We start from the raw sequence: 24,956 nt of genomic DNA, 5'->3' as shown, positions 1-24,956 counted from the left end.
GTGTGTATTTAAATGTAGAGGTACATCTAGTTAATAGATTTGTGACATTTAAAAATGTGTTACCATTCAACATTTTTATAATTTGATTTTTTAATATGATACATGATTGATAATTTCAAAAACTAATAAAAATGAAATAAATGATAGATGAGAATGGATTTTCTGCTATGATTTTATTAAAATCTCAGCAAAAAAAAAAAAAGCATTAAAATACTTTCATTCTGTCTCATAACTCGCTGTCAGTTGTTTAAAATGAAAGGGAGAACATTTGAATATATGCCCGGTTTCACATTGTGTCACAATGTAACTTGTGGGTTTCTTTAGGTCTTTCAGATCACATCATTAAAAATGTTTTGGCCATTGTCAGTGGTTCTGGCTCTCATCGCATTGGTTGACGCCTGTCCGATACCATGTAAATGTGAAGATACTGACATCATAGTATGTTCAAGCCAGAAACTTTTGGAACTCCCTCATCTGCCACAGGGTATCAAGCATTTATATGCTACACATAACATGATTCAAGCTCTCCCAAATGAAGGTTTGGAAAAATTGTTGGTTCTCGACCTCACCAAGAATGTCTTCAATATGTCACTGAATACCAACTGGCAGAACATGAGCAGTCTTTCAAAGCTATTTCTGAGTGGAAATGAACTGAGTACATTAGGACCAAGACAATTTCACGGGCTGCTGAACCTCACAGTGCTGGATCTCAGTGACAATTTTATTAAAACTCTTCCTCAGATGTTTCTATATGGTCTGACCAAACTTCAACATCCTCAATCTGAATATGAACCAAATATTTAGTTTATCATATGGGGTCCTGGAAGGAGCTCCTGCCTCTTATGGACCTCCAACTGAGAAATAACATGATCGAAATGATTGAGGTGGATGTATTTGAGAATTGCACCCATCTAGCTAAACTCTATCTGTCAATAAACAACCTAAAAAGTGTAGGCAATGGGAGTTTTAAGGGTGCCATATGGCTAGATCACCTCGATCTTAGTCGAAATGGACTAGATGCCATACCTACCAAGTGTCCTTCAAGATACTCCAAACCTCTATAGCCTCTATCTTCAAAAAAATTCCATAACTTCAATTCCCGAGGACATTTTCTCTAAGATTCCTAAAGTGAAGCATTTGGATTTGAGTTATAATGCTCTTGTTTCCATGTCTGACGGTTCTCTCAGAGGTCTTTCCCAGTTGGGCGCATTGGATTTGAGTTACAATCAGTTGGAGACACTTACACCACACGTGTTTCAAGACGTGGGGAAGCTTGAGAGCCTTAATTTGTATCACAACAATCTGATGTCTCTTCCGAACATCGTGTTTAACAACTTAAGCAACTTAACTGAACTCCAGCTGGACAGCAATAATATTTTTGCTATTCCACTGGACCTCTTTCACCCACTTTCAGCATTGCACGATCTACAATTGGACAACAATCACATTTCAGAGCTCCACTCACGCACATTTTTGAAGCTAAGGAAGCTTAAGCATCTCGATCTTAGCAACAACAACCTCATGAAGATTCCTAAACACCTCTTCAGAAGGACACATCACCTGAGAGATCTCAATCTGGAGAAAAATCATATCCAATCCATTCCAAAGGTGTCCTTTAGAGGATTAAGCCAGACTACGGACTCTGAAACTCAGCAACAACCACCTGGAAAGACTATCTACAGAGCTACTGACTAGCCTTATTCATTTACGGGAGTTATGGCTGAACAACAACTGGATAGAAACCATCCCTATTGGATTTTTCACAGGTCTTACAGACCTGAGGGTTCTAGATTTGTCCAACAATAAATTGCATTCCATCTCCTCCAATATCTTTAAAGATCTGTCCAAACTGAAAGATCTGGATCTGAGCTTTAATACTCTCAATAAGCTTCCAGATGGTATCTTCACATCTTTGAGAAGTCTCACAATGCTCCACCTGCAAAACAATCAGCTGACACACTTGCCCACCAAAGTGTTCTCTGCTCTAGTCAATTTGGAAGAGCTCCATTTGGACAGAAACCATCTCCAGCATATTCATCCAGCACAGTTTCAAGGCTTAGTGAAATTACGTGAACTCGATATTAAATTTAATCAACTCCACTCAATGGAAAACGGGACTCTGATGCCTCTAGGAAACCGAGCATTTATCCATCTTGATGGGAATCCATGGGATTGCTCTTGTGTGTTCATTCTGTATCTAAGTCAGTGGTTTAACAATAATTCTCAGTTGGTCAAACCTACACCCATGTGCTCCTCTGGGCAAAATCTCTCCTACCCAGCTCTTTTCCCATCAACGTTATCACATAATTGCATAAGTTCAGCCTGTTTCTCTTTAAATATGGAGAAACAAACAGTTCTGATTATTTTCTTTCTGGTTTTACTTTTCTTATGAGATTGCTGTGCTATGCTAAACCACCATATATGTGGTTAAAGTGTTGAGAAAAGAAACCGCCACTGCTTGTGTGCAAGGGATTTATGCTTTTAATATATCTGAAATGCAAATGTTCATCAGAGAAGCAATATATATTCCATAATACACTGAAAAAATGATGCATCTGAGATTTGTTTTACATTATTATTCTATAAAATAAACTGCTATGCTGAATACTTGCAGCCTATTCTCAGAGCGTGTGACAAGACAAAGCATTTTAATGAGGCCACATTCTGATGCTGCTAGAGGGGATTTCCATTTACTCATTTCAGAACTCAGAGATTCAGATTCTTATGCATTCACTCATCTGGGTGTTTCTAAGAACTAGATCTCAAGGTAAAGATGTACGACCGGCTGTAAATTGTGGTTGCTTTTCTGTAAAACTAGTTTAATCAGATTTGTCTTCACAAATATAAACATTTTCTGTGTACTTCTTCATTTCATTGGCCCAAGCTTGTCAATAAAAAATGGATGATAAGATAAAAAAGGATGACAAGAAACTTACAACTAAGGTATTAATTCATATTCATAGACGCCTGGATTAAATTGTAACTTCTGTACATCTGACAAATGTTTTGGACAATGTATTTGTGGATTTTTTTTAGTCTACCTCTTTTTCATAATGAAATCACTGTAGTTTGTTAAAAAAAAAAAAAAGGTTGAAAAGTAATAATGCAACTTGGGTAGAGACCTGCAATAATGGAAGATGAACAGTATATTCAGGAAGTGTGGAAGATAAGGAAATGCCATAAAACATCTATATCTAAATTATATTTTACTAGTTATTTTTGTTTTTAAGGGTTATCAGTATGGAAGATTTTCCTGTTTTCAAACTGGAAACAAGTAACACTTTTTTTAAATGGAGTGGAATAATTAAACATCTAGGAAATTCATATACAGGAAGTCAGAATATCCACAACCAATAATGTTTTAACTTTTGTGTGATCAAGTCAGTATTATTAATACAGTATTTTGCTAACACTTTACAATAAGGTTCATTAGTTAAACATTAGTTAATGTATTAGCTAACATGAACTAACCATGAACAATACATTTGTTACTGTATTTACTAATCTTTGTTAAGGTTAGTTAACAAACATGTTAGTTTGTCATGTTAGTTCACAGTGCATTAACTAATGTTAACAAATACATGATTTTAATAATGTATTAGTAAAGGTTGAAACTAACATTAACAAAGATTAATAAATGCTGTAGAAGTGCAGTTCATTATTAACTAATGTTAACTAATGAACCTTATTGTAAAGTGTTACCAGTATTTCCTTGACTAACATTCAAGCATCTAAATCAAAATGAATATGGGTCAAATTAACACAGCACTGTTGTTACAAGCCATGTAACCAACTAGAACCAAGACAAATGATGTAGGCTACATTTTATTATGTAAATAAATAATCATGATCAAAATATAGCATTATATGCATGTTGCTCACATCCTTAAGCTTGTTCTTAAATTGAATTAAAACATTTTAAAGAAGAAACACTGTGTCTGTAATTGAATGTAATGATTTGATTAGATCTTATCAATTATGTTTTATGTTGGTTTTTAAGACTATTTTGCAAGTTATGGAGCAGGAAAGGAAATTTCCCTATTCTGTCTCATTTCCCAATTTAAAAATTCAAAGATTAAAGAATGCATTTAAAAAAGAATTCAGACATTACCAAAAGACTAGATCACTAGATAATCTGATGACTTTGATTTATTTGTCATAACAAAGAGCTTTACAGTTTATTTCACATAAATTTGAAGATAATTTTCTACATTAAACAGATTTTTGAAGGAAACTAATGTACTGAAATATTTATATCAAACTGAAGAACTGAAAAAATCATCTGCATATTAACAAAGCTCACAGATCCCTATTAAGACACACATATTCCTGTCTGGAACAGTTTAACTGTGTAACTTAAAAGAGATAGTTTTCCCAAAACTGTAAATTCTGTCATCGATTACTCACCCACCTGCCTCTCCAAACCTGTACGATTTTCCTTCTTTCTCCAGAACACAGAAGTCAATGGGGTCCAAAGAGGGTTGTTTTTAAAAGAAAAAAATAAAGAAAAGAAAGCTGTATCAAGAGTAAACGATGACAATTTTCAGGTGAACAATCCCTTTAAATCTATACACATTTATGGGACCTCAGATTTCTTAGATAAGCAAAACACTTCCCACACTTGTCACACACATATTGCTTCTCCCCAGTGTGAACGTGCATGTGAGCTTTGAGTGAATTTGACTGGTTAAATTCCCGCCCGCATGTGGCACATCTGAACGGCTTTTCTCCGGTGTGTATGCGCTGATGTCGACGGAGATTTCCCAATGTGCGAAAACGTTTTCCACACACGTCGCAATTAAAAGGTTTTTCGCCGGTATGCAAGGTCTGGTGAGCCTTAAGGCAATTCTGCTGCCGAAATGTTTTCCCACACACTGAGCAGCAATAGGGCTTCTCTCCTGTATGAATCATCTCATGAGTTCTCATTCCGGCAACACTCTGAAAAGACTTTCCGCACACACAACAGCTGTGTTTGGTGGTAGTGACAGTTTGTTTATGATGGTGAGATTTCAAGGTGTTAATAGAGCCCAGAGTCTCTCCACACACCGTACAGGTGACCGGAAACTCTCCCTCATGAATAGGGAGATGCGTTTTCAGGGCGTTTACGCAACCCAAAACCTCCCCGCATACAACGCATCCATGCCCGGTTTGTCCCGTTTGCTCTCCCTCATGCAGCCGGAGCATCCACTTCTGGACAAAGCCCTGACCGCACAGTTTGCATTTGTGCGGTTTCTCGCCGGTGTGAGTTAGTTTGTGTGCCTTCAGCGAATCAAGCTGGTTGAAACTTCGCCCACACGTCTGGCACGTGAACGGCTTCTCGCCTGTATGGATTCTCTGGTGCCGGAGTAGATTGTTTCGAAAGTGGAAGTTCTTTCCACATACGTCACATTTATGCAGCTTCTCTCCTGAATGCACGACCAGATGCTTCCTGAGACTGTAAGCTTGATGAAAAGACTTCCCACAAACTTTACACATAAAAGTCTTGTCTTGGTTATGAATCCTCTGGTGATACATCAGCTGTTTGTGTTCGGTGAAGGTCTTGCCGCAATGATTGCAAACATAAGGGCTCTTGTCAGTATGAAGCTGGTAGTGCACATCCAAATTGCCTTTACTGCCAAAGCGCCGACCACACTGCGAGCAGCTGAAGGTTTTCTCTCCCGCTACATGAACGACCCGATGAGCTCTCAGCAGAACAAGCGAGTCAAATTTCCTTCGACAGTGTTTACAGCTGAACGCTTTGCCTTTCTTCCGACATCTCAACTGAACACTTCTGCTTTTAAAACGCTCAAAATTCTAGATTCTTCCTCATCATCTTCCACCGTATCATCCCACAGTATCATATCTTCCTGCAAAGCCACAAATCGAGGATGGTTGCTGTTTTCTGAAAAATCCACTGACTTGTCATCCTTAATGATCACCGTCTTCTGTGTTTGAGTGGGCTTTTCAAAACAGAAAAAGAGAACAATTTAAGTCAACATGAAAGAAATGTATTATTGCGATATACACTCCCATTAAAAAGTTTTGGGTCTGTAAGATTTTTTAATGTTTTGTAAGATTTTGGAGTAAAGATTTTTTATTTTACTAAATTTTAAAATGCAATTTATTCCTGAAATGTCAAAGCTGAATTTTCAGCAGTCATCACTTCAGTCTTCAGTGTCACATGATCCTTTAGAAATCATTCTAATATGCTGATTTGGTGCTCAAAAACATTTCTTATTATTATCAATGTGAAAAACCGTTGTGCTGCTTAATTTTTTTGTGGAAACCGTGATATCTTTTGAGTCTTTGATGAATAGAAAGTTCAAAAGAACAGCATTCATTTGAAATATAAATCTCTATAGTATCACTTTTGATGAATTTAATGTGTCCTTGTTGAATAAAAGTTAAAAAATTAAAATTTCTTTAAAAAAAAAAAAAAAATCTTACTGACCCCAAACTTTTGAACGCTAGTGTACAATTACAGCTAAGAGTTTATTAGGTTATGCAAGCTGCTAAATTAAACCCACCTCTTGTATAAAGTACAATAGGAACCACTTTTTCAGCAGCCCTGAATCTTTTCAAAATATTTTAAAAAAAATTAATTTGATAAAGAGTTCTTAGCCTTGAACCAAATGAGCCAGCTCTGAGATTAATTAGACATTATAAACTTTGATTGTAATTGATATAGCATTGTAAATGATATCAAAAAATGACAAATGTTATAATATAATACTACTGTCTTTAGAATTATGAGTAGTTAAGTTCTTCACCTGGAATTCAAAAATTAAAGGGTTAGTTCACCCAAAAATTACATTTCTGTCATTTATTACTCAGCCTCATGTCTTTTCACACCTGTAAGACCTTCGTTCATCTTCAGGGGCCAGTTGTTCAAAAAGTTTAATCTGGATCAGAATGATCTGAATTTGGAAATCCCATGTTTTGCTATCCAGGATCAGGTAATCCATCTTACTTTTGTGCTGGTTTTTTCAAAGAAAAATTGGATTGGATCACCATGATCCAGATACACACTTACCAAATTACCAAATCTGGATTACCAGTGCTCTATGGAGCCCCTAAAGGGACATGATGATAGAAAGAATATGGGTTTTGAATTAAATATAATATTTTTGTTGGATATTTACAGCTGTTTGGGGATTGTTTTATGGCACCAAAATCTTTTTCACTTTACAGTAGGTTACCGAAAGGCTAAATATGTAGGTTAATGTCTACTTCTAATTTATTTAACAGTTAAACTAATCAAGAGCAAAATAAAAAAATGTGTATGTATATTACATGATATAAATGTTGTATTTTTTGACCAGTTTTAAAGTTTTACTACATTTTCCTCCTGGAATCCACCTTGAAATCCTACCCCCTGTTGGGATCAGGATAATCCTGTTTTTTTGGATCAAAGTTATCCAAATCATACTGACATGTTTTGAACAACACAAACTGAAGGTTTGATCCAGATTAAAACTAGGATTGGATTCCGTGATCTAATCTGATTTCAGAATCCTTTTTTTCCTTTTGAACAACCCATTTTCAAGATTTGATCCAATCCGATAACCAAAATCCAATCAGTTTACCTTTGAACAACTGGCCCCAGAACACAAATTAAGATATTTTTGATAAAATCCAAGAGTTTTTTTTGTCCCCCATAAAAAGCAATGTAAGTACCACATTCAAGGTCCAGAAAAGTAGTAAAGACATCGTTAAAAAAGTCAACGTGACTGCAGTGGTTCAACCTTAATGTTATGAAGCGACGAGAATACTTTTTGTGCACAAAAACAAAACAAAAATCATGACTTTACTCAACAAATTCATCTCTTCCCTGTCATTCTTCTATGTTATTTATGTGGCAGCGCTTCCAGTTTCCACATCAGAACATGACTCATTATTGGCCGGCTCCTGCATCAACATACATGCATATGTCGTGCTGCTCAGCCAATAATGAGCCGGCATTCTGACAGAGAACCTGGAAGCTATGCAATGTAAACAACGTAAGAGAATGACAGGGGAGAGATGAATTTGTTGAATAAAGTCAGTATTTTTGTTTTGTTTTTGCGCGCAAAAAGGATTCTCGTCGCTTCATAACATTAAGGTTGAACCACTCTAATTACGTTGACAATTTTAACGATGTTTTTACTACTTTTCTGGACCTTGAATGTTGTTTTTTATCCTTTCTGTTGAGGATAAAAATTAAAAAAAAACTCTTGGATTTCATAAAAAATATCTTAATTTGTGTTCCGAAGATGAACGAAGGTCTTACGGGTTTGGAACGAAATGATGGTGAGTAATTAATGACAGAAATTTCATTTTTGGGTGAACTAGCCCTTTAAACATGATTTTTCACACTAATATGTGGCTTTCACAGAAGCATATGCCATAGTTTAACCTCCGAGCTAATGGTAGGTCTGTATGGTATTGTTCAATTTGTCTACAATCAAGAGATTTTTACCTCAAGAAACTAACTGCTGTGCTCCATTATGTGTGAATAACTTACTGTTTTCACATGCTCAGTCTCTATAATCTCCTCCTGTGCCCAACTCACATCGATGTTCTCCCCAGAGACTGCAATGGCACAACAGCACAGATCATAAATCTTAATGATTTGCTCTGAGAAGCACAGTGGTGTGAATGAAGCATAAGTAATGAATCTCACCTAGAGTAAGCTGGTCACTGGACTCACTTGTGAGGAGAGCATCGTCGGTTAGATGAGTCTCTCCCTGTAGAGTCTTCTGCCGTTTCTCAACTTGCTTTGGTCTTGTTTTCAAGCCATCCTGTGCACTCTGACTTGTTTCAAGATGCTGAAGTGCAGAGAAAAGCTGGCATATTTTCCCCACAGCTTCCTTTGCGTTACGTTCTAACACACAGTTCAGGTGGGTCTAAAATATAGAAAGAAATCAATTATAAACTAGCTTAAATTAAGCTGTCATTCAGTAGGGGCTAGCTAGCTTGTGACCAAAATATTTGTTGGATATTTTTTCTTACATTAATTTGGATAACAGATTTGAATGGTTGAGCTTGATGCAGTCAACAATACAATTGGTGAACAAACTGAGAAACTGGAAAGAGATTAATTATTCTAAACGATGTTATTAGGGTAACGTTACCACAATATCAAGAAATTAACATTTTATCTGTGACACTTGTGTGGATCTGATGCTTTTATATAATAAGTCACTTAACACATTTGATTTAATGTCATATATCCAGTTAAATCATGCAGGTTATGATGTGTGGCTTAAAAACAAATGCCACAAGCAAAAATTCAGTCATTTCGTAAACTTTTTGTTCACTTACTGCAAAGTCTGGGGTGGCAGACTTGTTTGCTGTAACGTTAGTTTCTGTCAGTGGAGATATGCCTGATATGTCCACGAACTTAGTCATTTCTTTTACCGTTGCCTTTACAAGCGTCTCCAAAACAGAGACGACCTCAGACTCCAACAACGACATTATTCTCCTGCTGCTGTTTTTGATGACAGAGATTATAGTTTCAATAAAACCATTACAAGCTTCCTAACCTGTTTTCTTCTCTTGTACTGAACAGTATTGGGCTTGTGCTCATGTGCTGCCCCTCACTGGACTGGAGTTTATTTGCAAAAAAATGCTAAATAAAAACTGTGCGTGTGTGTTTGTGTACAGATTTGGCTATACTTGTGAAGGCCAAATATCCTCACTTATATAATGAAATATTATGACAACCGACCAGTGAGGATATTGTTTAAAAGGTTAATAAAGCGGTTTTTTTTTCCTTTTTTATTTAAATCTAGTGTTTTGCACATTTCTGTGATGTTTAGTGGGTAGAGGTTGAGTTGGGCAATAGAAATATCAATATCTGGTATAAAATCAATGGAAGTCTATGTAATGTCCTCACTAACATAGGGAAAACACACACACACAAATGACATATTTTATATAAATACACTACATATTTTTTTGGTGGTGACAAAAAGACATTTGTGATTTTGTTGAGGGTGACAAAATCAAGATGTTTTCACAAAATATTGAATATATTTTCTGAATATTTTAAATGATAGTACAAGCAGTGAAAGTCCTCATGTTGTTGGGGCTAAAGACTTTATTGCTCCCTTAATATAAAAAAAAAAAAAAAAAAATCGATGTTTTTGGTTAGACCATTATATTGGGACCTGAACAAAAAAAAAAGTATTTTCACATATGCTTAATTGGAACTGATGATATTATGTTTATTATAATAAATTTGATTTTAACAGATTGAATTAAAGGGGTAGTTTACACAAAAATAAAAATTGTCTCATCACTTACCCTCATGTTGTTCCAAAAATATACGAGTTTCTTTCTTCTGTTGAACACAAAAGAAGAGAGAAGAATGTTGGTAACCAGACGGTTGACGGTATCCATTGACTTCCATAGTTTTTTTTTTTTTTCTTCTTCTACATAAGTCAGTGGCTACTGTCAACTGTTTGGTTACCAACATTCTTCAAAATATCTTCTTTATGTTCAACAGAACAAAGAAACTCATACTGGTTTGGAACAACAAAATGATTACAAAATTTTGGGTGAACTATCCCTTTAACACATTGGCTTTCAGTTTTATATTCTTAACTTAAAACACACACACACACACACACACACACACACACAAAAACCATTTAACTGTCAGATAGATGATAAAAAAGACAAAAATAACAATGAAAATCTTTTTAATTTTCACAAAAGTATTTACAATCCTACATAAAAAACCTGTAGGTAAACATTACTCAATTTAGTTATTTGTTCATAAGGCTGAAACCATTTAAAGTGGAGTGCATTTGTGATCTTTGTAATTTCTCTGATAGGCAAAACTTTTCCAACACTTAGTGCATGTGTACGGCTTGTTGCCAGTGTGAATGTGCATGTGTGCCTTCAAATTGTTGGGCTGTGTGAAACTCTTCAAACAAATGTCACAGGTAAACGGCTTTTCCCCAGTGTGCACAAGCCAGTGTCTTTTCAGATTGGATGATAAATGAAACGCCTTCCCACACGTTTCACACTTGTGAGGTTTTTCACCGGTATGAGTGCGTATATGCATCTTCAGAGAGCTTGCCAACTTGAATCTCTTCCCACACATAACGCATTTGTGAGGTCTTTCTCCTGAATGCAGAAACATATGGGTTTTATAAGAAGCCCTCAGAGAAAAGTCCTTACCGCAGATCTCGCACTTGAAAGGTTTCTCCCCAGTGTGAAGCTGCTCGTGCATCCGGAGGGAATGTATGCTGCTGTACTTCCTGTCACATAACGTGCACGTAAAGGGTTTACTGTTGTCCGAATGCAGCTGCAGGTGAGTTTTTAATGCGTAGGCGGAGCTCAGGAACTTCCCGCACACTTCGCAGCGATGAGCGTTGCTCTTATCTCCTGGATCTCCATGATTGTGTGTTAGAATGTGGTTCCTTAGGATATAATTATACTGGAACGTTTTCCCACACATTTCACACATAAACCGCTTCTCTCCGTGCACTCGCATGTGACCTTTGAGAGTGCTTCTCTGACTGAATCTTCTGCCGCACACCTCGCAGACGTACGGCTTGTCCCCGGTGTGAATGAGGATGTGGCGTTTCAGAGTCCCGGAAAGCGCAAAACTTTTCCCGCAGATGTCGCACGTGTGCGGTCTCTCGCCTGTGTGCACACGGAGGTGGTGTTTCAAAAGTTTATGGTACTTGAAGCTCTTATTGCAGTGGCTGCACTTTATCGGCCTGTCATTTGAATGAATTCTCTTGTGGTAGTTTAATGTGCCAATCAGGGAGAAAGACTTTCCACAGGTGTCACATATGTATGGTTTTTCGCCCGTGTGCACCCTCTGGTGCATGTACAAACTTCTTTTGATTGTGAATCCCTGTCCGCATATATCACAGGTAAATGGTTTGACATCCGCATGGACCAGTTCATGCGCTGCGAGATCCCTGAAGCTCTTTCCACACGTAGCGCAGGGAAATTTCTTCTTGTCGAACTTCTGTGAGTGTTTGCGAAAGTGATTTTCTAGCGCTCTCAGCAGTGTGAATTTCTTCCCACACTTTTCACAATTGTACGGCCTCACGATCGAATGCACACGTTTGTGCTGCACAAGAGAAAGCATCTTTGGAAAGGCCTTTCCGCACTGCTCACATTCAAAAGACTCTTTGTCTTGTGGCTTTTCAGGTTGCTCGGTTGACGTCTGCAACACGCCTTCCTGATCTTCAGACCAGCCCATGTCATCAGCAGCTGGCGAAATGAAAAACAACATTACATCAGTCACAATCTATTCATATATTCACAGTTTAGCAAAACTCATGCTGGGTAAATTGTTGGCCTGAAAGGTTTTAATTAAACTAGTAAACAATAAGACCAAGAATGTGCCAAAAAGTCAGTCAATAAGGTCACCTTTCATTTCAGGTTGACTTTCAGAAATAAATATTTCTTTCTAATATACAGTGGGTATGGAAAGTATTCAGACCCCCTTAAATTTTTCACTCTTTGTTATATTGCAGCCATTTGCTAAAATCATTTAAGTTCATTTTTTTCCTCATTAATGTACACACAGCACCCCATATTGACAGAAAAACACAGAATTGTTGATATTTTTGCAGATTTATTAAAAAAGAAAAACTGAAATATCACATGGTCCTAAGTATTCAGACCCTTTGCTCAGTATTTAGTAGAAGCACCCTTTTGATCTAATACAGCCATGAGTCTTTTTGGGAAAGATGCAACAAGTTTTTCACACCTGGATTTGGGGATCGTATGCCATTCCTCCTTGCAGATCCTCTCCTGTTCTGTCAGGTTGGATGGTAAACGTTGGTGGACAGCCATTTTTAGGTCTCTCCAGAGATGCTCAATTGGGTTTAAGTCAGGGCTCTGGCTGGGCCATTCAAGAACAGTCACTGAGTTGTTGTGAAGCCACTCCTTCGTTATTTTAGCTGTGTGCTTAGGGTCATTGTCTTGTTGGAAGGTAAACCTTCGGCCCAGTCTGAGGTCCTGAGCACTCTGGAGAAGGTTTTCGTCCAGGATATCCCTGTACTTGGCCGCATTCAACTTTCCCTCGATTGCAACCAGTCGTCCTGTCCCTGCAGCTGAAAAACACCCCCACAGCATGATGCTGCCACCACCTTGCTTCACTGTTGGGACTGTATTGGACAGGTGATGAGCAGTGCCTGGTTTTCTCCACACATACCGCTTAGAATTAAGGCCAAAAAGTTCTATCTTGGTCTCATCAGACCAGAGAATCTTATTTCTCACCATCTTGGCAAACTCCATGTGGGCTTTCATGTGTCTTGCACTGAGGAGAGGCTTCCGTCGGGCCACTCTGCCATAAAGCCCCGACTAGTGGAGGGCTGCAGTGATGGTTGACTTTCTACAACTTTCTCCCATCTCCCGACTGCATCTCTGGAGCTCAGCCACAGTGATCTTTGGGTTCTTCTTTACCTCTCTCACCAAGGCTCTTCTCCTCCGATAGCTCAGTTTGGCCGGACGGCCAGATCTAGGAAGGGTTCTGGTTGTCCCAAATGTCTTCCATTTAAGGATTATGGAGACCACTGAGCTCTTAGGAACCTTAAGTGCAGCAGAAATTTTTTTGTAACCTTGGCCAGATCTGTGCCTTGCCACAATTCTGTCTCTGAGCTCTTCAGGCAGTTCCTTTGACCTCATGACTCTCATTTGCTCTGACATGCACTGTGAGCTGTAAGGTCTTATATAGACAGGTGTGTGGCTTTCCTAATCAAGTCCAATCAGTATAATCAAACACAGCTGGACTCAAATGAAGGTGTAGAACCATCTTAAGGATGATCAGAAGAAATGGACAGCACCTGAGTTAAATATACGAGTGTCACAGCAAAGGGTCTGAATACTTAGGACCATGTGATATTTCAGTTTTTCTTTTTTAATAAATCTGCAAAAATGTCAACAATTCTGTGTTTTTCTGTCAATATGGGGTGCTGTGTGTACATTAATGAGAAAAAAAAATGAACTTAAATGATTTTAGCAAATGGCTGCAATATAACAAAGAGTGAAAAATTTAAGGGGGTCCAAATACTTTCCATACCCACTGTATAATAAAAACATATTATACAACAATATACAAATTATATAATAATGTATTTATAAAATAAATGACACAATTTTATTGTATTCAAGAACTATATTTAAAAATGTAATATATCAGTGTCATTTTAGTATTATTCATGTATTACAGCTTTTTTTGTAATAGTGAATAAATAGTGAATTAGCCTTTATTTTAATTTTTTTCATTTCTTTTAACTTTAGTTTAAGTTTTAGTAATGCTGTTATGTGATTTGTTTATTATTAATGGTACTTATATATATATATATATATATATATATATATATATATATATATATAGCTTTTGGTTTTTTTTTATTATATATATATATAATATTTCAGTTTTAGTACTTTGACTTATTTTATTTCAGTTGCTTGTTAGTTAGTTAGTATTTTAGTTAATAACAACACTGTCATATTACTATACTAATAATGCGTGTAAGTGTTGGTGGACTAAAACAGCATCAATAAAGATTTAGATGCTCTCGAGACAATCATTTTTTGCAAATGGTAGAGACTTTGTAATTACCCACTGAAAGTTGGGACTCTTACCGTCACTGATGAATGTTGTCTGAATGGCTGCTCTGTCCTCCACCATAAGACACTGGCTTGCATTACCGTCCTGTTCATGCTATAATTCACATTACATGTAAATGTTTCAAATCAACATTTAGCACCCTGTAAGTTATATCCTTAAAATAAATTCCTCTTTAAAATAGCACTGTTTTATTACTACTCACCTCAGTGCTTGAAGGTTGCTGGTGAGACAGCGATGAAAGCTCATTCAGAGGACTTACAGAGACAGAGATAGCATCTCCTGTGAGAGAGGAACACAAAACAAAAATGAACGAGAAAAGAGAGTGCTAAATCTTCAGGCTTATAAGTCTCTAGAGTGGCCTGATATTGAAACCTGTCAAGTACCCTGAAACTCTTGGTTTTGGATAGATGTTGGTCCACTGAGATCACGTCCCATCTGAGATGAAGTCTTCCTTATGTCATCTCGGCCGTTCAAACACATTTGTGCTGGAACTGGTGCAACAGATGAACAGTATCTGAAGAGACTGCAAATCTTCTGCACTGCTTCTTTGGCAAACATTTCCATTATGGAATTAAGCTGCATTGATACGAGGAACATGTTATAATTATGAACAAAACAAAAACCCTGAAATTATAGGTTTTAAAAATGTAAATATAACGAAGGAAAAAGCACAGTTCTCATAGTCAACCACATAACCATACACGTTAAAGGACTTTCATACCATGTGAATCTGAGAATCGTTTGGTTTGATGGTGAGATGAGATTCATCGTAGCAGCATGTAAAAACCTTTCGTATCTCTTGCTTAGCAGTGTCCGTCAGTAATGACATGACCAGAGTGGTTTGACTCTGAAAAAGCTCATACCGGGCCATAGTGACCACAGTTAAGAGACGTGCAGATTATCCAACTCAGTTTGTCATTGACAGCTGGCAAAGCCAGAATTTGAGGAAAATACACAAAATGTTGAACTCCCTATAACATTTGCACTAAGCAGCAAGTACTTCCTCTTTATTATACTTCTTCTTCTTAGTTTTATGGCGGATTGCAACTATGGCTTATCAGGTGCATACCGCCACCTACTGTATAGGAGTATGCAGCATGAATTATATGGCAATGAATCTACTTTACATTAACAACAACGACAACAATAATAAAAACTAAAATCTAAATCCTATAATATACCCTTGTATCCTTCAGATATTCCAGAACAGCATCCTGTCAATATTCTTTGATCCTGTGTACCTCTTTATTATATTGTAAAATAAAATTCCTTGAATGCTTGCCATTCACCCTAATATTTGATTATGATTAACAAACAAAACATAAGGCTTATATATTTGTATGCACTGAACTTTTGAGGCTATATGACTTGCTATTTGTTTAATAAGAGGCTGTTTTTGGATCAGTTTGATCCTAAAAATAAGATCTCTGGAACAAATACTTCAGAAAAAGATAATTTCAAAATAAAAGTCTTTCAGCGCTGTCAAAGGAAGCTTGCTCAATTACAAAAATTAATAATAAAATTCCTAATTACATTTTAATTTTCATATTTAAGGTCAATGGTTTAATAACAAGTGCCATGGTGATTTTATTCCCTCAAATGTCATTTTTATAACAAAGACTCATGAAAGCTTTTTGATGATTACCATTTCTGTAATTTGTGATGACTTTCATCAGATAAATTTATATTCATTGAAAAGCATAAATCGATAACATTTATTCGCAAGCATCTTCATAAGACCAGTGATTAAATTATTTATATCAGAGCATTACTAGAAACTCAGGCCTGGAACACATCATTTCCTCAATATAAACTTCCCAGGTTTCCCATAATCATGCCAACATATACAACAATTATAACTCTGTGAAAGTACCCTGATATTATGCATCAAATAACTTGATATAGGTCCATATAATTGAAAATGCAACATTAAATTTTACAACAGCTTGTTCAGTAGTGTTTTATTTTAATGTTTTCACAATGGAAACGTTTGCCTGGTAAATATTACAATATGAAAAGAGTCCTGCAATTGTTACAAGTTTCTACCACATCTTTTTCACACAGGTTTGCATTTGTGATCAATGTAATGTCTAAGATATACATAATTCTTCCCACACTTCTGGCATGTGTAAGTTTTCACTCCAGTATGAATTTGCATATGTGCTTTAACATGGTTGGGATCCTGAAAGCCATCCCCACAGACCTTACAACTGAACGTCTTCTCCACAGTATGGACACGCTTGTGACGCTTTAAATTTCCATACAAGCGAAAGGTCTTTCCACAAGTCTTACATTTGTGAGTTTTTTCATCAGTATGAGTCTTCATATGCATTTTCAGAGAGCCAGACCACTTGAACGTTTTCCCGCATGCTATGCATTTGTAAGGTCTTTCTCCTGAATGGCACAACATATGCGTTTTAAAGGATTTCCTGAGTGCGTAGGCCTTACCGCAGATCTCACACTTGAATGGGGTCTCCCCCGAATGAAGCTTTTCATGAATGCGAAGATTATAAACGTTGCTGTAGCTCTTCTCGCACAATTTGCATGTAAACAGCTTGCCGTTGTCTGAATGTGGCTGCGTTTTAAATGCAGAGTTGGAGTTCAGAAACTGGCCATTGCTCTTATCTCCTGAATTTTCAGTCTGATTATGTGTTAACATATGGCTCTGTAGCAAAAACTCATGCTGGAATGTTTTCCCACACATTTCACACTTAAATTGCGTCTCTTCGTGTAACCGCATATGGACTTTCAAATTGCTTCTCTGGCGAAATCTTTTACCACACACCTCACAGATGTACGGCTTTTCACCGGTGTGAATGAGGACATGGCGTGTCATAGCTTCATGATGCGCAAAAGTTTTACCACAGGTTTCACACGTATATCGTCTCTCACCGGTGTGCACAGGAAGGTGGCGTCTCAAATGACTCTTGCACTTGAAGCTCTTATTGCAGTGGCTGCACTTTATCGGCCTGTCATTTGAATGAAACTTCTTGTGGCAGTTTAGGGTGCCTATCAGGGAGAAACACTTCCCACAGGTATCACACGTGTATGGTTTTTCGCCCGTGTGCACCCTCTGATGCATGTATAAACTTCCTTTGACCGTGAACCCCTGTCCGCATATATCGCAGGTAAATGGTCTGACTTCCGCATGAACCCGTTCATGCGCTGCGAGATCCTTGAAGCTCTTCCCACATGTACTGCAAGGAAATTTCTTCTTCTCAAACTTCTGTGCATGTTTGAGGACATGAGTTTCTAGTGCTCTTAATTGTGAGAACTTCTTCCCGCATTTTTCACAACAGTGCTTCTTTATGACCAAATGCACACGTTTGTGTCGCAGAAGAGAAAACATCTTTGGAAAGGCCTTTCCACATTGCTCACATGCAAAAGACTCTTCGTCTTGTGGCTTTTCAGGTTGCTCGATTGATGTCTGCAACACGCCTTCCTGATCTTCAGAACAGCCCCTGTTATCAGCTGATGAAAAAAGAACACAATAATACAAAATTAGTGTTGAACATTTATGCCATTAAGATTTCTTATGACAGAAGTGCTTTAAAGATGAAATGCTTGAAATGTTTCCTATTGAAGAAGGAAGTTGGGGACATCAGTGGTTCTCAACCTTTTTGACTTTTGGCTCCCCCTGTTGTCCAGCACAATATTCAAAATCTCCCAGTTATAGGCTAGGTCTATTTCAAATTATGATAATTATGACAAAGCTGCTTGTTTTCAAATGTTTTTATGAACAGAGAGTGGGAGTATTGATATATTAACCCTGTAAAGCCTGACATATGAAATAATAGTAACAGTTTGAACCTTTAAATATAATATTTAAAAAATCAAATGAATAAAATGCATTCGTTTTATGTTTTGTAGCATATTTGATACATCAAGCTTTTATGGCTTATATAGTATGATATAGTGAGAATATGTTTCTAATAATTGGAGGAAAAAACACCTCAGTTTTATTTAGAGACCCAAATTGAGCAAAAACATGCAATTTGGTGCAGTTGTTGATATTTATGTGGGCAAAAATTGAGGAAATTTTGACAGCTTGTACTCTAAAAGATCTATATAACAGTATAGCAGACTACTTTCATAAAATGTACATAAATATCAGTTGTCACTATGTCTCACAATAATATGTCTTAGTAAGATTATATTTAAATGTTTTTATTGTGGGGGGCAGAACATATAAGTCAGTGTAACAGTGATTGAGAGATGCACAAATAAACGTTCCTCAAAAGCCTGTATCATATTTGATACATTTTAACATGATTTTTCTAAAAATAGTGTATGGATAGAGAGAATCCCTAAAAAAATGAGTGAGTTCAGGATGAGTCATCAATATTTTTAAGTCAAATTTAAAATTTTAAGACTATACATTTTTATTGTGTTAAGTTTGTTAACCTTTAGGAAAACACTAGCATAGAGATGACCTAAAAGCTAAAATATGGGTTAAATAATGAGTTAAAAAAAAAAAAAAAAAAAAAAAACTTATCAAAACTGGGCTAAAAGCAACAACACAACAACAAAAATTTAATTTCATAGGCTCTGTCATCCGTCAAAAGGCAATTTCATAAACACTTAATGCAGTCATCACAAAGAAATAGCCTTACTATGTACTACCAACAGGAGCTGTACTTATAAAGATGTTTATGTAAATTACATAAATAATAATTTGAGTACGAGAACTGTAACTTACAATCACCAATGACAGTCTGAATGTTTTCTTCTGCTCCGTCCTCCACCAAAAGACATCTGCTTGCATTATTTTCCTGTGCAGGCTTTAATTCATGACACATGGAAATGGTGAAGAAAAAAATATATTAAACATATTGTTTTTTATTGAGTACAGAAAAAAAAAATCTATCGATCTATCTATCTATCTATCTATCTATCTAAAACGACTGATGGGCAAGGATACAAGCTAGCCTTCTACAACTATTCAAACAATTTTTAATAACAGAAATTCTTACCTTGTAAGTCTGAGTGTCGTTTTGTTTCATGTTGAGAAGAGGTTCAACAGAGCTGCAAGCCTTTGGTGTGCCCTGCTTTGGAGTGTCCGGCATTAATAAGATGAATAGAGTAGTTTGACTAAAAAAACTCATATCTGGACATAGTGACCACAATTACGAGATATGTAAAACTGAGGAATTGTGTTTGAAAGCCATGTAAAATTATATTACTGCAAGAATTAGAAGAAAAAAACGTTCTGGTTTGGCAGTCCGATCTGTAGAGCCACTTTGAATACATGCAATCAAATTATCGCCATAATCCTAATAGATCGTGAAAAACAAGAGCTCTCAATGTAAAGCCAAACCATGATATCTGTAATTGTCCGTCTGGAATGCAAACTACCTGGAAAAGTTGCACTCTGCGCTAAACACTTCCTCTTTTGTTCATGACCATTTCAAAGTAAAAGTACGTGAATATGTGCAATTGACCAAAAGATCAGCAAGTCAACAAATTAAATACGACCTACAATACATAATACTTTACTGTATTATTTTATAATAGTCAGAGCCCTTTCTGGTTAACTGATTAAATACGTTTATTGTTTTGTTGTAATATAAAATTAGCTTTGAAATTCTTTTATTTATTTATTTTTGCTTTGAAATGCAAATATTGAGAACCTGTTTTCAGGAAAATGGACTTGACCGTCTATCAAATGGTCAGTCCCTGTACTCCCGAGGCAAACTTTTCAAAATAAAAGTCACTTAGAGTGAAATACAAAAAGCTGGAGGATTTAGTTTCCACTCTGTTTAAAGGTGATAGAGAGGATTTTTTCGTCGACTGAGAATCCAAAGACTAGTTACTGAGTTTTTGAAATGAGCGCATGCGTAAGAAAAGCCCCCCCTCCTTCACAGCTCATTTCAAAGGAACGCCTCCCAAAACTCGTGCACGAGTATTGGAACACGAGTGTTTACCACCGGCATTCGCTGTGTCGTGTTAGTGGATTCATTATGTCGGACTCACCGCAGGTAACTCATAATCTGCAGTTGTTACTCCTGTCTCCTGACAAAAACATTGCATGCAGCGCCTGTGGAGTGTGGAAAGTTACTACAGCCCGCGCACGTCTCTCAAGGAACGTCTCTCAAGGAACGTCATGGCAGTGATTGACAAGCCAGAGGGCCAATCCGCGCACGTCTCTCACAAGGACCATCACGGCAGTGATTGACAAGCCAGAGGGCCAATCGACCAATTGGCTGATGTTTTTAAGGCCCTACCTCGTGCACAGATGATGTATATTAATATTATTACTTTCAGTGCACCTAATAAATAGTCTTTTATCAGTTAGTAAAGACAGTTTCAAGTAATATTGCAAAAATGTATAAAACAAAACATCCTATTTAGCACCTTTAATTTATCAGTTTGCATAGGAAAAGTCAAACGTAATGACAATTCTACCATTAGAGCATTCAACTATATGTATACAACTGTTTATTCTTGGCCATAAAGTACACAGTAGAACTATTGATTTGGCATATTATTAATTGGCTTAAAAACGATTTGATTTCAGAACCAATCATTAATGTTTCTCTATGGAACGAATGAAAATTTGACTAATACTTATCCAGAATTTCTTCTATGAAGGAAATTAAATGTAAAACAAATACACTGTGATATTGTACATATTTCTGTCTTTAACAGAACCTTAAAGATATTTCCAAACATTTGACTGAAAGTAATTGTAAATATAACAAAGAAAATGTCACTAAAATTCAGCTCAAAAAAGAATTCCATTAAAGCAACATCTTTTTCACAAAGGTACACATTTGTGATCATTGTAATTTCTACGGTACGCATATTTCTTCCCGCATTTCTGGCACGTGTAGGGTTTCACACCAGTGTGGATTTGCATGTGTGCCTTCACATGGCTAAGTTGTACAAAGCTTTTCCCACAGACCTCACAGCTAAACGGTCTCTCGCCAGTGTGCACCCGCTTGTGTCGGCTTAAGTTTCCAGATAAGCGAAAGCACATTCCGCATGTTTCGCACTTGTGTGGCTTTTCACCGGAGTGAATGCGCATATGCAGTTTAAGACTGTTAGGAAGTCCAAATTTGCTCCCACAAACAGAACATTTGAAGGGTTTTTCTTTGGTATGAACAACCTCGTGCGTTTTCAAACCAACTCTTTGAGTAAAAGTCTTATCACACACGTTACACTTGAACGGCGTCACTCCTGAATGAAGTTTCTCATGTTCCTTCAGCGAATACATGCTGCTGTAGCTTTTGCCACAGACTTTACACATGTACGGATCCTTTTCCGAGTGGAGTCTCTCATGCATTCTGAGCAAAGCGGTAGAACTGTAGCGTTTTCCGCATGCATCACATGGGAAGGAGTTCTTCCCATCTCCAGATTTGCCATCCAGATTTGCTCCAGATTTCTCACTATGTGTGAGTAAGTGTTTCTGTAAAGCATAGTTAAAAACAAAACTCTTCCCACATATTTCACACATGAATGACTTCAGAGCTCCGTGTATTGCCATGTGCCTCTTCAGAGATTTGCTCTGATAAAACTGCTTGGAACAGATTTCACACACATGCCGTTTCACACCACCGTGCACAAGGAGATGCCTTCTGAGGTTTGTAATGTGGCCAAACTTCTGCCCGCATACATGACATATATGGGGTTTCTCTCCTGTATGCACAACCTGGTGAAACTTCATTTGTTTTTCTGTTTTGAAAGTCTTGTCACAGAGGCTGCATTTCCACGGTTTCTCATTTAAATGAACAGTCAGATGGTTGGTGAGGTTGCCCGAGTGTGAAAAGTGCTTCCCGCATGTCTCACAGCTGTATGGTTTTTCACCTGTATGGATCCTCTGGTGTGCCAATAAACTTCCCTTTACGGTGAAGCCGTGTCCACATACGGAACAAAGAAACGGCTTCACGTCCAGGTGGACACGTTCGTGCATCTTAACGTTGGCAAAAGTTTTCCCGCATGTTTTACAGAGTCCTTTCTTCTCGGATGAACTGTGACGCAGTAGGTGTTTCTCCAATCCTTTTAAGAATTTAAACTTCTTCCCGCACTGCTCGCAACTGTGAGGCCCTTTTAAATGTCCACATTTGTGCTGATTTAGTGAGTGTCTCCAGAGAAAATTCTTTCCGCACTCATTACAGTCAAATGATATTGTCTTCTTGGTTTTCTCGGACTTTGTACTGATTTGCTCTGCCTGTGGGTTTACTTCAGGTTGCTGGTCTTCAACAGAGGCAATGGTACTGTATTCAACTGCAAAATATTAACAGGGTTTCAGTTACTACAAGTTATTACTACAAGTATGTATATGGATTTGTGTATATCAACACTGATAATAATTAGAAATGTTTCTTGACTTCCAAATCAGCATATTAGAATGATTTCTGAAGGATCATGTGACACTGAAGACTGGAGTAATGATGCTGAAAATTCAGCTTTGCATCACAGGAATAAATTACATTTTAAAATATATTAAAAAAGAAAAGAGTTATTATACACTGTAATAATATTTTTTCTATCAAAATAAATGCCTAAATAAAAACAAAATCTAAATAAATAAAATGTATTGTAATTGACACTAAATTTAATAAATAACTAGCTAGTGAACAGTTGTCTATCAACATTGATAATAATAATAATAATAATAAGAAGAAGAAATGTTTCTTGACTATCAAATCAGCATATTAGAATGATTTCTGAAGGATCATGTGACACTGAAGACTGGAGTAGTGATGCTGAAAATTCAGATTCACAGGAATAAATAGAAAATAGTAATTAAACACGGTAATAATTTGTTCTTTCAAAATAAAAGTCTTTAAATAAAAAAAAAAATCTAAATAAATAAATTATTATAATTGACACCAAATTTAATAAATAACTAGCTGAACAGTTGTCGTATATAAATTCATTAGATAAAAGTAACTGTGTAGTAAATTTCAGTGAAATGAGAAAAAAGTAGTAGAATTAAAAAAAACAACAACTATGGATTGGGAAAAAGTGAGGCTATTACAAGTTTAAGTATAATGTCTAAAAAAAATCTAATAAATTAAATTGAGGTACTTGGGGTGTTAGGCGGTCCAGAATTTTTGTATTAATATTGACGTGGTCCACTGCCTGAAGAAGTTTGAAAGTCACAGGTCTAGAATCTAGTGTTTTATTATTTAGTAAGGCCAAACATACTGAGGTGTACAAATAAATAATCAATTTCTAAACTTCCTTAGCTTGTTAGTTCACATAAATATAAAAGCTGTGCAGCACATACCTTCTATAAAAAATGCTTGCACTGGCTTCTCTTTTCCACCGCTTGACAACTCAGGATAAAATGCAGAAACGTTACCCCCCTCTGCACACTGATAAAAAAGAAAATCAATAATAAAAAAAAAGTTGTTGCATGCATCTAGGCAAACAATACAGAGTTACATCTTTTCAACTGACCTGCTGGACAGAATCCTGTGGTTGTACACTTTCTTCAGATGATGCAGTGAGCAGATTCGGACTCTCCGGAGACACTGATGGAGCTACAGCTTCAGAATCTGAGAGGAGGTTGAGAAAATGTTAATTAAAATTGTAGTGGATTAATATTCTTAACATATGAAATTAAATTAAAATGCAGGACGTCTTACCAGGCACATTTCTGACAGTTTGATTGTTTTTTCTTTCAGGTTTCTTCAGGTGCTCCTCCTTCACCACCTCTTTCACGTTTACTACATCATCATGGTAACTTTTATAACCCTTCAGCTGAGCTGGCTTAAGAGTAAAGCAATAACTGAAGACTTTGCATATTTTTTGAACAGCCACGTTGGTAAAGGTCTCCATCACTGCAGTGAGCTTTGCCTGCAACAAATATTAACTTCTGATTGTTTCTTCTTCATCTGCATTAATGTTCAGTTTTGGAACTAGCAAGATGGAGTTGAACATTTAATTTAATTATAGTTACTTATTATAGTGTCAAACACAGAAAAATACTTGAATAATCATATAAAATGCATCTTAATCTTGAAATAAAAGGCTACGCAGAGGAAAAACTTCAGGAACCGACTGTCTGATAGATCACAACTGGAAAAAAAAATTGCATTGTTAAAAATTAATTAGCACGCAGAATATCTGCAGAATAAAAATAAACTTACCAGTCTGCTTTCTCTGTCACTAACAGTTTCAGTGTGGGATGGGCGATATTCACAGTCAAAAACTTTCTGAATTTCGTCTCGAGCTGTTTCTGACAACAGTGTCATTATAGACACAGTTTGTTTATGAAATAATTCATACTCCACCATTGTGCTCATTTAATAATTGCAATATAATTAAATAACACAAACGGTACCGCGTTTGCTGTGTTCATGTTAACTTCCGTTTCTAGGACTACATCTTCAAAATAAAAGTTTTAAAAGCGGTTATTTTGTACTCTGCGCTCGTC

The 24,956-nt window shown here is 36.7% G+C and overlaps 5 protein-coding genes across 7 annotated transcripts; 1 reads left to right on the top strand and 4 right to left on the bottom strand.

The window, feature by feature from the left end:
• The first annotated feature begins 800 nt into the window (after positions 1–800).
• Positions 801–1,831, top strand: si:dkey-182i3.11 (leucine-rich repeat-containing protein 15). The gene has a single exon (XM_048160423.1). The coding sequence runs from the start codon at positions 1,018–1,020 to the stop codon at positions 1,693–1,695; it is 678 nt and encodes a 225-aa protein (XP_048016380.1). The 5' UTR covers positions 801–1,017; the 3' UTR covers positions 1,696–1,831.
• Positions 1,832–4,131: 2,300 nt separating this feature from the next.
• Positions 4,132–9,561, bottom strand: LOC125248503 (zinc finger protein 98-like). 3 transcript variants are annotated; one of them, XM_048160422.1, is made up of 5 exons: positions 9,283–9,561; positions 8,642–8,864; positions 8,483–8,550; positions 6,507–6,553; positions 4,132–5,939 (listed from the first exon to the last, which is right to left on the bottom strand). In XM_048160422.1, the coding sequence occupies exons 1-4, from the start codon at positions 9,433–9,435 to the stop codon at positions 6,539–6,541; spliced, it is 459 nt and encodes a 152-aa protein (XP_048016379.1). In that variant the 5' UTR covers positions 9,436–9,561; the 3' UTR covers positions 4,132–5,939; positions 6,507–6,538. The 3 variants fall into 3 exon arrangements, with proteins under 3 accessions (XP_048016379.1, XP_048016378.1, XP_048016377.1); XM_048160421.1 differs by having other exon boundaries at positions 9,283–9,555; XM_048160420.1 differs by lacking the exon at positions 6,507–6,553 and having other exon boundaries at positions 9,283–9,555.
• A 1,086-nt stretch (positions 9,562–10,647) lies between these two features.
• Positions 10,648–15,633, bottom strand: LOC125248501 (gastrula zinc finger protein XlCGF57.1-like). The gene is made up of 5 exons (XM_048160418.1): positions 15,291–15,633; positions 14,953–15,145; positions 14,772–14,848; positions 14,584–14,662; positions 10,648–12,198 (listed from the first exon to the last, which is right to left on the bottom strand). Exons 1-5 carry the CDS (start codon positions 15,438–15,440, stop codon positions 10,757–10,759), a joined length of 1,941 nt encoding a protein of 646 aa, XP_048016375.1. The 5' UTR covers positions 15,441–15,633; the 3' UTR covers positions 10,648–10,756.
• An 882-nt stretch (positions 15,634–16,515) lies between these two features.
• Positions 16,516–20,365, bottom strand: LOC125248502 (zinc finger protein 43-like). Its single transcript, XM_048160419.1, has 3 exons — positions 19,543–20,365; positions 19,269–19,350; positions 16,516–18,040 (listed from the first exon to the last, which is right to left on the bottom strand). The coding sequence occupies exons 1-3, from the start codon at positions 19,672–19,674 to the stop codon at positions 16,626–16,628; spliced, it is 1,629 nt and encodes a 542-aa protein (XP_048016376.1). The 5' UTR covers positions 19,675–20,365; the 3' UTR covers positions 16,516–16,625.
• Positions 20,366–20,910: 545 nt separating this feature from the next.
• On the bottom strand, positions 20,911–24,951 carry si:dkey-182i3.9 (zinc finger protein 883). The gene is made up of 5 exons (XM_048161066.1): positions 24,670–24,951; positions 24,166–24,376; positions 23,978–24,075; positions 23,805–23,892; positions 20,911–22,795 (listed from the first exon to the last, which is right to left on the bottom strand). The coding sequence occupies exons 1-5, from the start codon at positions 24,823–24,825 to the stop codon at positions 21,327–21,329; spliced, it is 2,022 nt and encodes a 673-aa protein (XP_048017023.1). The 5' UTR covers positions 24,826–24,951; the 3' UTR covers positions 20,911–21,326.
• Between the last annotated feature and the right edge of the window lie 5 nt (positions 24,952–24,956).

Source organism: Megalobrama amblycephala, linkage group LG16 (genome assembly GCF_018812025.1).
Source record: "Megalobrama amblycephala isolate DHTTF-2021 linkage group LG16, ASM1881202v1, whole genome shotgun sequence".
NCBI lineage: Eukaryota > Metazoa > Chordata > Actinopteri > Cypriniformes > Xenocyprididae > Megalobrama > Megalobrama amblycephala.
Note: the sequence above shows the minus strand (reverse complement) of the source record. Positions and strands in the feature narration are given on the sequence as shown.